Source organism: Cryptotermes secundus, unplaced genomic scaffold (assembly GCF_002891405.2).
Source record: "Cryptotermes secundus unplaced genomic scaffold, Csec_1.0 scaffold7545, whole genome shotgun sequence".
Taxonomy (NCBI): domain Eukaryota; kingdom Metazoa; phylum Arthropoda; class Insecta; order Blattodea; family Kalotermitidae; genus Cryptotermes; species Cryptotermes secundus.
The window spans coordinates 1-11753 of record NW_019735099.1 but is presented as its reverse complement, the minus strand read 5'-3'; the positions used below and the strand labels follow the sequence as shown (position 1 = coordinate 11753).

The 11753-nt window shown below is 38.2% G+C and overlaps 1 protein-coding gene across 1 annotated transcript; it reads right to left on the bottom strand.

The window, feature by feature from the left end:
• Window positions 1-584: 584 nt before the first annotated feature.
• Window positions 585-11638, bottom strand: LOC111869255 (tetratricopeptide repeat protein 7B; the record flags this gene model as incomplete). The annotated part of the gene is made up of 8 exons (XM_033753361.1): window positions 585-1237; window positions 1537-1628; window positions 2820-2924; window positions 3728-3966; window positions 9363-9437; window positions 10380-10467; window positions 10677-10742; window positions 11356-11638. Coding segments are annotated over 8 exons (1081 nt in total), but the record flags the coding sequence as incomplete, so codon positions are not given.
• Between the last annotated feature and the right edge of the window lie 115 nt (window positions 11639-11753).

Sequence of the window (11753 nt, the reverse complement as noted above, 5' to 3'; positions counted from 1 at the left end):
TACTCCCACTTCCTCCTCCTACTCCACTTTCACCCTGGAATTGGCGACTGCAAAGTACATTGAAACAATGGATGAGCATCAGCACATGACATGGCAGAACCCCAAGTGTCAAAGTGACATATCCGATACGGGCTTCAAAAACTCTCAGGACACAAATATAAATTCATTATATCTGAGTAACTGACACCATGGAGCAAAGTCCTCCTTAAGAATACATGAGTTGCTCAACTGTTCAAGAAATTCCCTGCATTTACAGAACATGAAAGTTCACTACAAAGTTCAAAAGACTATTAAGCCTTCATAGAACAAGACTTAATGAATTTAAGACAATTCTGAAGGGTTCTGACAATGGTGTATAAGTTTCCATTACCAAGTTCTGGACTTGTCCACCATCCAGCATTCTAAAGAACAGAACGTTTTGGAAACCAGATCCATTTCTGTTCTCAGGTTAATGGGTGGGAAGCACTTAACTCTATGAAGTGCACCAAAAAGAGCTAACTTCAGTCACTGGTCCAGTGATTGAGGTTAGCTTTTGCTAATGGAACCAAGGGGATAGGTGCCCTCTCACCCTATCGCCTGAAGACAGAAACAGATCAGGTCTGTGAAACACTGTGTTCTTTAGCATACCAAATGGCAGACAAAGCCCAAAAACTTAGTAACCCCAAACATTTCTTTATATTTTCTTTCAATCCTTTATTGTAGTTTGGCTGAAGATCAAGATGAACACTTGGGGTTCTTTTTGCTCTGGACAAGTATTCAGTTCTCTGCCTTGTTCAAACCTTATTTTTTAGGGTTGTTGAAGTGAAACCTGTTCAGTGACATTCCACTGAAGCACCAATAGATGGGATCCTCTTTGCATGGAACACCTTAGGCTGCTGCTGGTTCAGCTGCACCACTGCAACGTTGATGTCTTCATCCAAACACATGAATGGGTTACATCGGAACAAACTTTATACACGAAAGAACTGAAGGGAATGTAATTATCCACCAAACAAGAATCACCTTATATCACAAATAATTTAACATCACAACTTTGGCAGTGTGTTATAACTGTCTTCAGCATGTAATATTTACAGTCAGCTTCATTACAGTGCAACCATCTGCTCAGTCAAATGTCAGAGGGATAGAGGAGAACGGGAGAACAGGATTTGATATTTCCACCTGCAGAGCAGTTGCCATGCAATCACTTGCAGTGTCAAATTCACCTAATGATTCCAACACCTTGCCTAAGTTGTACCTGAAATGGAAAACAATACAAATTTTATATTTCTTTTGTAATACATGTACCTAATATGCACATCACATTAAAAATAAGAAAACAGCTTACCATAATTTAAAACAAAAAACTTCACCTAACTCATGCTGCGGTCTGGATTATGACTCTGTGTACCTAACAGGTGGTGGCTACCAATGTTATGGGTGAACATACTGTCTCCATTCTCTTTTGACATCACCAATCCCTACCAGATAGCTGTAAGGTCCTGCCACATGCCACAAAACCCATGAATCTCCCTTTGCTTGGCTGAGGCCACTCACCATGTTTGATGGGAAGCAGGATCAATTCTGGCTGCATCCCTCAGAGTTTTCTCCGCTAATCTCTGACTTCCAAGGTAATGATAAATTAAACCCTGTTGATATAAAAAGTACAGTACAGCAGGAACCACAACACTGCTACATTAACACTCCAGAAAAATAAACATTATAATTCATCATTAAACCCCTTAAAGTTTCTGGATTCTTCCTCCAGCAGCCCAGGTTCAATCCCCAGATCAGTTTATGCACAAATTATGGTGAATAAAGTGGTGCCACAGCAGGTTTTCTCTGAATACTTCAGTTAAAGGTAAAGCTGTCCCTGTAACAGGCCATGAAGGCCTATAGGATTGTGAGAGTTTAAGGCTTCCACATCATGAGAATAATCTCAACACTCATGCCAGGAAATGAACCCTCATCATTCAGCCTGGAGCCTGTCACTTAACTGGCTATACTACTTCATTCATTTTCATGTTACAGCTTATAAAGAATTATACATTTCTACATTTGTTTCCACTCTTGACTGATGACATCATTTTTTGGTGCACTGGTCTGCTGACATTTCACATGGTATCAGCATTCAATAATGGAAAACAATACATGACGAGCTGTTCAGATGAAACCTGTTTGGGGACTGTTCTGGGAGTACATGTTGCTAAAGTAACTAGCATGGGTGAGGGGGCAGGGAAACCAAAGAAGTACCAGCTGATGAATCCCATCTGCAAAGAACTCCTTGGGCTGCTGCTGGTACCACTGCACCAGTGCAGCCCTGATGTCTTCATCCAACCCAAATCTATGGTTATTTTGTGCTTTCTTGAGGGGGTAGCCAAACAAGTGAATAGGTTTAATTTGAACAACCCTTATATACATCCATGCACCCACACATTTAATCCTTGTCTTGTGAGCAAGTTATGTTCCAAAGTCCCATCATGTGTCAAGTCATTTATAAGTCGAAGTCCTATAAGTGATGATGCAATTAGCAGTAGCTGAGTACTAAGCTTATGAACAGAGCCTATTTAATCTATAATACTGTATCAAATTATATGTCATTTCCATGTATGGATGTTAGTAGGTCAAGCATTCATATAGCAAGGACAAAGTGTGTGTGGTCTTATCTTTTTTTTGGNGGGGGGGGGGGTGGTGGAAGCAAATGTAGGATCCTAATTTCTGCAGATGGAACAGAGAATATGCCAAGGCCTGGTTACCAGGATTTTGTAGGAGTACTTTTTTTTAGAGAAAACTTTTCACCTAACATTTACAGAACATCAAAATAATTTTAAACGTCATACCAAATGCTGAAGGCTCTTTATGTGTGTTGGATTGATTGCAACAGCATTCTGAAAGTACAGTTTTGCTTCTACAAATTCTTGTTTATATTCATGGACCAGTCCTCTCTGAAACAGAATGAACAAGACTGCCAAAAGTCAAAGGCACATAAGATTTAACAAAGAGTTAAAACACTTTTAGTGACTATAATATTGCCAGTATAACTAAAATGGTTAGCTGAGGTGCGTTGGGAATATTGTCAGGACATCCTTTAACATCCCTTCCAGTAGTTCACACATAGAATCAACAGATGGCAGGGGTTTTACATTTCCATATGCCAAAGTATCTGGACTATGCACCTGGGTAGGAGGCTAGTCCAACCAAGAAAATGGAAGAATCTATTCATATCTTCTCCAGCTTAAGATGAGAACAAAATCCATTTCTGAAATAGTTTCTTCTTATTATTATTATTACTAACACTTTCACTCCCAGCAACTCTACAGCTAGCTCAATTTCAAGCCTGACATTTTTAGCAGGATACTAGCAGCTGATTGTACTTCACAGTAAGAAAATGAATTTCAAACAATCTATATAGATATATCAAAGAAATCACAAAATGTGGCTATGTGTGTCACCTAGTAGCACAGGTAAAACTACTTGTCCAAGCAATTTCAAAAAGAAAAATCGCTGATCTTATCCAAGCGAAGTTCTAAATGAACGAAATCTTCTGGTTTGGGCATGGCATCTGCAAATGGCTAAACTCATTTACAGGAGTGAAGATCTTAAAAATTAAGATGAATAAAGACCAAATAAACAGCCTGAAATGTTGTGACACACCACTGCCAAATAACATCAAACTTCACGTCAAATTTGACAATCAGCTGAGCAACTACCACCTGCTTTAGCAAGGTTACTTAGTCAAACACCTTACCATGTACATTATGTGGTGTGAAAGCGGAAAAATGGATGAAGCTTCCTGGATGCAAGCCATGGCTGCAGGAACTTGTTCCAGTGAGAGATAAATCTCTGCCAGCAGCAGCCAGATTTGAAGCTGCAGTAACCACGCTCGCTGTGGACCAGGGCGAGGAGTGAAGGAACTGAGTGATGAAGCTACTTCTGACAATGCTTGCTCCACACGTGAAGCTGCCAAGGAATGTGCATGTAAAGAGCCTAACAGAATAAATCACAGCACCGGATTATAGACAACGTTCAGACAACATGATATAAAAATATTAGTATATAAACAATAGAAACCTAGACATCATGGGACAAAGCAGTATACAAGAGATCACATTTTGCAGTGGTTCAATATATAAACAGGAATTCAGGCAAAAGTAAATATACAGTTTTATAACAATTGACACATATACTGAATATTTTAATTTCTCTTTTGTTTAAAGAAACACAATGGGAGCTCACTCTGTTTTGCTCCTTGGCTAGAAATATAAAATATAGGCTGCTGGATCCAGTACATAAAGTTCATTGCTATTTTCAGTCTACCTAATGGACTGAACACAGAAGACTTAATATTTTTCTGTGAAAATTATGCATTACTCCAAATTTTATTAATAGATATTTTTGTTTCATGCTCTTCAAAGAAATCACATGGTGGTGGAGTCTATAGGCACAAATTTCCAGACACTCTGTATAGTTCCTCCTCACATTTAATAAAATATATATCATATCCAAAAAGTATAAAATGAAAGTTTTGAATCTTATATTTTTTTATATCATGTATATATTCTTTGAACACTAAGCTGTCGCTGGGAGAACGTAAAAAGATTGTTCTGAGTCACACGCAAAGTGAACTGAGAGACAAAATGTGGCAGAAAACCTTCAACATAAACTGCAGTACTAAATTTCAACAAAATGTATTCAGTATTTTTAGAGATGAAACAGTCTGGATAGATGGACGGACACAATATGCCTATTATGTATTCAATTTATATACTTTGTGGCAAAAAGATCACCAGAAACATATTTTGAAGATCTGCATAAAATGGTAAGACAAGACCAACATTGAGATCATTTTATATTCAGAACAAGAGAATATTCAGCACTGAATGTCACAGTTATCATTACAATGTCAACTCTACTTATATGATTTCAGTGCAAGGAAACAAAAGCAACACTTGAAGAAAGCAGTCTTCTGGGATTTGGCACCATGTATATGTGGTGTTAACCTACGTTTCGGAGGAACGTATCACCTCCATCTTCAGGGTAGAAGAAAAAGCGAAGAGACCGTGAGAACCGGTAAAAGCAGACCAGTCTGCTTTTACCGGTTCTCATGGTCTCTTCGCTTGCTGATTTCTTATATTTCTCTTCTACCCTGAAGATGGGGGCGATACGTTCCTCCGAAACGTTGGTTAACACCACATATACACGGTGCCAAATCCCAGAAGACTGCTTTCTTCATAGTCACCGCCGTGAAAGCCTCAAATCTTACAAAAGCAACACTTCTTTCCAGGCAACTGCACATATTGGTTAGCAAAACCACACAATGTGTACTTTAGAGGATAAGGGATGATGACACACAATTCAGTAACTAAGGTTCTACATTCAGTCTATTTATAGAACTCTGCCAAACACATGAATTTTGTTTTTGGGAATATGACGCCATGTAGTCTGGCATACAGGTACCAGTACCATGTAGCCTAGTAGACAGTTATGGCATCACATTTGAGAAGGAAGTAATCTTCAAAATCACAGACAAGGAAACCTCAAATCTCACATGAATTTTAATACTCTGAATGCAGAACTAATATGATAAATAATCAGGTTACCTGAAAAATCCAAACTTGAGCCATTGTACATGATCTGTCATCTAAACAACTGATTCAGTTATAATTGCTATTCTACCTAGAAAGCTGCTACAGATCTTAGTGAAACTGGTAATCCCATGCACATCATTTCAAAATAAATACCATACTTCCCAGTGTATAATGTGTATAATAGTATCCGAAGTCAAAATTAACATTTTGACTAAAACACTTTTTGAGCTTTTTATTTAGCAAACAAAATTTATTACTTATTAATTAATTATTACAAATTTATATATTTATATACAACTTCTTAACCATGGTTCTAATATTTATGTAGTTTATGTTCATTGTTACTTTCCATGCATGACACACATCACAGTTTTCGGTATATTTTAGAGGGAGGAGGGAAACCTTGTCTTACACACTGTGAAATATGGTATATACATCCGTTAGAAAGAAAAATTTAATGCNTTAACCGTGACTTCCATCCCCACCATTAGCCCGGATAATCGAGAGTTGACTGTATATGAACATAGAATAATGACATTAGGATTTCAATACAGACAAAAAATATTCTTGAAAATTAACATGAGAGTTCTGTGCCTCATAAACTGGAAACAGGGAACTACAGTAAAAAGAGACATCTACCAGTCTCTAAATATAACAGAGACAGTTTTGAGGAGTTTTTTTTTCAAGTATTTATATTTGCATACACAGTGGAATCACTATTTACAGAGGCAAATGCTCCAGTCTGGTTAACAGTGTGCCACCAGACCACTAAATATAATAATGCTTTCTCTTCAGCATTCAATAAACTCTCTTACTTGCAATAAGCTGTATGTAATAGGGTTTCTTTTCTTTGTGCACACTGTGCCAAGGAAGCAGATTCATTGCATGACTATAGGCCTCAAAAACTGTACATCTGTACATGCATCATCAAAAAGAGAAAGAATATAGTTCTATCGATACTGCCAGGTCATGTGACTGTATTTCTGCATGTTTTGACTTCTAGACCAGGATTCTCCACTTCTTGTTCAAGGTTTTCCTTCATTTCAAATTCAATCGTTATGGTTAGAGCCCAATAATCTCTATCTTTCCTCTAGTTAAAATCTGACTAAATTCAGAACTCAAGACAGCATTTCCTCATAGAAAGACCATATCACCCCCTCCCCGAGATAAACACTTTATGTAACTCTCACTTCAATTATAAAATGGCGTTATCAGACTGTACCTACAATTTCCTCTCAATTCAAACTCATGGATTTTTAAAGAGTTTCAGTCCTATCAGAGTCCACAGGCCACTATTGATTCAAGGCAACATTTATGTTCTGGACAGCATAAGACTTGACAAAATCTTGACATATCTTGTTCCACCCCACAAGCCGTATAAAATCTCCTTGAATATTCCAAACAAATAAAGAGTACAGCATGCAAAGATGGTGACAAAACAGAGTCAAATAAGATCTTGTTCCTGTTATCACATTTTTTTAACAATATGTTAACCATATATAAACACAACCGAATCCAAAATGTCAGGAACACCTCTTATATTCACGCTGCCACAGCATGTTGGCTGACAGGCATCAGTCTCTGGTTCAGTCCCCTTTTCAGGTAACATAACTAAACCAGACTAATTTAAGGTTTGTCTCATATTCTCTACACCTACAAGTGCACTCTCTAATAACACTTCTGACAGAAGTAACAGATTGTGTATACAATTAAACATTAAAGATGAAAGAGTGCAAGGCATCAATTATAATTGATGTTGAATAATTATTCAACATTTGGTAGCCAGTTCTCTTCTGAATGCTGCTATAGTATGTCTGTGCACACTTACGCAAAATGTGCTGGTTCAGTAATGTACAGTGCTCAGGTTTTTTTGTTCATGCCAGTGTCAGGCTAGAAGTACAAGTATGTTCATGCATGTGTGAATCAAACAGAACAGTGGTCTTCAAACTGTATTTTGCAGAGCTTCAAAGCCTGGGAGAGATCATAAACATAAACATGTCAGTCTTCATTTATAACTTTTTATACATTCTGACAGCTCGGTTAGTAGTGATCAATGACAAATTAGAACGCTGGGGTATGAATATTGGCATTAGTTGAGAGAATTCTTCTCTTAATCAATAAACACAGGATACGACTGAGATGAACCACACCTTCTACTTAATTGGTAAAGTTGTGAGAAAATGAAAACTGACAACTCACTGCTATGTAGTGGTAAGATTTGATATGCATGAAGTTTACCTTCATATCATCACCACACTTTTATGGTATGGCAGAGGGGACAAGCTGATTTTGCTTTTTAATGCTCTGATCCAATGTTTAAGGATCACATACACTTCTGTTCTTCACTGTGTATCACAATGTGGCTGGTACTCACACATGCGAAAATCAGCAAACAACAATTTTACATAGCTTTCCTATAGAGGAACCATGAAAGCATTCCCTAGACGTACATGTCTGATAAGGGCCATAATTCTTTAGCTGCTCATTTGAAGATAAATATCTTATTGTACATATTTTCCAATTCTTTTCAAGACTGAATGGTTTATCTAAAATTGCCTATAAAGACTATGGGTATGGTTAAGAAGAGAAATATATTGTGACGTATTGTGACAATATTATAACAACAAAGGTTATTGCCCCCAGCATCATTATTAAAAATTTTGGAGAAGCCAGGTGCAGCGATCTTTAGGGTAGAAGACTATTTGAAACATGGAAAGAAGTGATACAGGTATAAGGAAATGGAGGTTGGGGCCAGAGCTAATCAATAGGATAAAGGAGAACAGTGTAAAGAATACTGACCATTTAAAGGTTCATTTTTCGAGGGCAGAGTGACAGGAAGAAATGGCTGTGGTTGAACGAACAGCAAGTGGGGGTTCCTCTGAAATACAGATATCTTTCTACCACACAACACACTGTCATATACTGGAAGAAAGTGATTTTCATATGACTTGTGTTTAGTCTTGAAATTTCTGTAATTACATGGCATCTGGCTGGAAAACATTTAAACTACTTCAAATCCATTGCATGCAGCAGTTAGTCAAGACACCACATTGTATTCTTTTGTCAGCATCTAGAGTACGAATGTAGCACTGAATGGCAGATGATTGATGAACTGGAAAGGATTTGGGAGGAAGGAGCTATGACCTATCCAAGGCGTGGGGGGGACTGAAAATCACAATAAACCTTGGACAGTGTAGCCACCGTCCTGGCTGAGAATGAAACCAAGCATCCCCCAAAAAACAACTGTACAGTGTTACTGTGGAGCCGGGATAGTGCAGTTGGTATAGCGATTGCCTATGGACTGAACAACTGAGGAGTCAGTGTTCGAGGCCTGGTAGGGTAAAGAATTTTCTCTCCTCCACATTATTCAGACCGGCTCTGGGGTCCACCCAACCTCTTATCCAATGGGTACAGGAACCTCTTTCCCAGGGGGTAAAGCTGGTCACTCACCTCCAACTAGTGCCGAGGTCAAGAAAATGCAGATTTATACATCCACTCCCCCATACACCTTCATGGTGTAGTGCTTAATTAAGCACAGGGACAGCTTTTCATTTTACAGTGCTACCGTTACACCAACTAGCTCAGTAAGTCACAATGTACGTCTAGTGCTGACAACTTTACACAGACCACAACTATTCTGTGGCAGTTCTACAAGAAACAGTTTGAAAACCACATGTTTAGAAGGGGATGTCAAGTAGAGTTTAAGTATTGTGCATTAGATTATAGTGAATTTGTAGGTGAACCTGCAGACAAAAGAAGGAATCTCTGTTACATACTACTCAAACTACTAGTCACCTGTTATTGTGTAGTTTTGTGACTGATGGACACTCAGTGATGATGGACACTTTCTAAGGTTACTGATGCTAGCACCTATCAATGAAAATGTGTGGTAATGTACTGTTCATATCTTGGTTACATTGTGTGCTGCTACACAAACTTACATTAGAAATGTACTGTATCGGATAATGCTGCTGGACTCGTCGCATATGCAATGTGAAGCACTAAGAATTTAGTGACAGTTTACTTTTACTGAACGCCTAATTTAAGGCGCCTTGATTTACTAGTTTCCCAGATTTAGGGCTTATGGTTTTAAAGTTTCATCCAATTTTCCAAAGTTTTTCAATTCCACTCCTTTCAAATGTTTCTCAATGAACAGCTGCAATCAAATGTCATAAACAGGAACCTTATATTAGGGTTTTATTGTATTTTTTTATTAAAAAAATAACAATGACTTCTGCTATACTCCTACTAAGCAACAAACATGTTATACACATTGCCCCCTTAAGCTATAAACAAAATTTGCTACCAATAAAGCAAGTAAGAAGAATACTGTGAAATAATGCCACATAGTCCAGTAGATGCCCACTGACATTATTCTGATATGTTGGACTTCTATTGGACTACATGGCATCATAAACACTGTACTCTTTATAGTCATTATGGTGAGAAGCTCAAATCCAGCACAAAGGGAAGGTTTCTATTGGAAAAATAAATAAACTATTTGAGACATTCTATAAATGAACTCTGGTTTCAATACACAATTGCTGTTTCCCTCCACCAGTCTGTCTACACTGCAACATACTTTTCAATCTCACAAGTGCACCAAGCACTTTGAGTTCAGAAGTTTCTGCTATAGAGTCTATAATTCAAGCTGCTGATTCGAGACTGGAGCACATGAATGAAAAGCTCAACTCTATAATATGCCATTTGCAAAACAGATGATAGAGAAACCACTATACAGTCAACAGGCCAATAATTTAGTCCCCAGTTGGATTACAATTCTTTATCTACACACATACACACAATACTTACTGGAATCTTTGTCAGACATTTCACAGGTGTATAGCTGGAACACACTTCTGGTATCACTTCGTTTTTCTGACTGGTCTGGAAGTTCAATGTTNATAATATGCCATTTGCAAAACAGATGATAGAGAAACCACTATATAGTCAACAGGCCAATAATTTAGTCCCCAGTTGGATTACAATTCTTTATCTACACACATACACACAATACTTACTGGAATCTTTGTCAGACATTTCACAGGTGTATAGCTGGAACACACTTCTGGTATCACTTCGTTTTTCTGACTGGTCTGGAAGTTCAATGTTTGTCTGCTCCTCATACAATGTCTTCCATAGTGCCAGCATACGTTTAGCAGTAAACAGTGCGGACTGCAAATTGGACACATTCCATATAATTTACAGAATATAAACGAGATTTAAAATGCTCATTATTATACTAGGTCGCGGGTTCATATACCAATGAGGTCACTGGATTTTTTTCAATTGACCTAAACCTTCCAGCCACACAAGGCCTTGGGGTTCACTCAGCCTCTAACAGAGATGAGTACCAGGAATTAATTAAATAATTTTCCTGGGGAGTAAAGCGCGGCCGGCGTGTAAGGCTGACAACCTTACCGCCATCTTTGAGACGATTGTCTAGACAATGTGGGACCCTCAATGTCTCAACCCTATGGGCCTTCACGGCCTGTTACAGGGATAGCTTTACTTTTTTTTTTTACTTTTACATTATTATACTATTTCTGATTTCAAATGTCATTATAGCAAATGTGGATCTCTTGGTTCAGAAACCAGAGAGTGTTTCTGCTTATACAGAAACAAAAACTGCGGAGAGTGGCTGGCAGAACGACATACAAATAGAATTTCAGGACTGGGATATAATAATTACCATGTTACCTTCATGTGGACCGCATATGAAATACATTTATGGACATAACATTAGATATGAGCTTTCATACCTACGAAACGAAAGTATGAAACTTACCTCTCCACCTTGACTTTGTAACTCAATGTGCGCTTTCACATAGAGCAAATTGAGGTTATCGGGATATTCTTCTAATGCAGCTTCAACCAGCTGCAGGGCCTCGGCATGTTGTTTCTGAGCAGAGAGGAGGAGTATAAGCAGATGCAGAGATGGCACGTGTTCTGCTCGAAGATTCAGCGCCATCTTCACGTGACTCATGGCTTCCCCAACTTGACACCCATATGCAAACTGCAGAGCCAGGTAGTATACTGCTAAGTGGTCATTGGGATCTGTCTGTTGGGCCCTACAATTGACACATGTAATAAATACTCTTCTGACACCTGAAAGAGACTTATATACTGCTTCTCTTTTTTGTGTCAATGTGGGCAAACAAGAATGGTTCAATGCGTGGTGCTGTT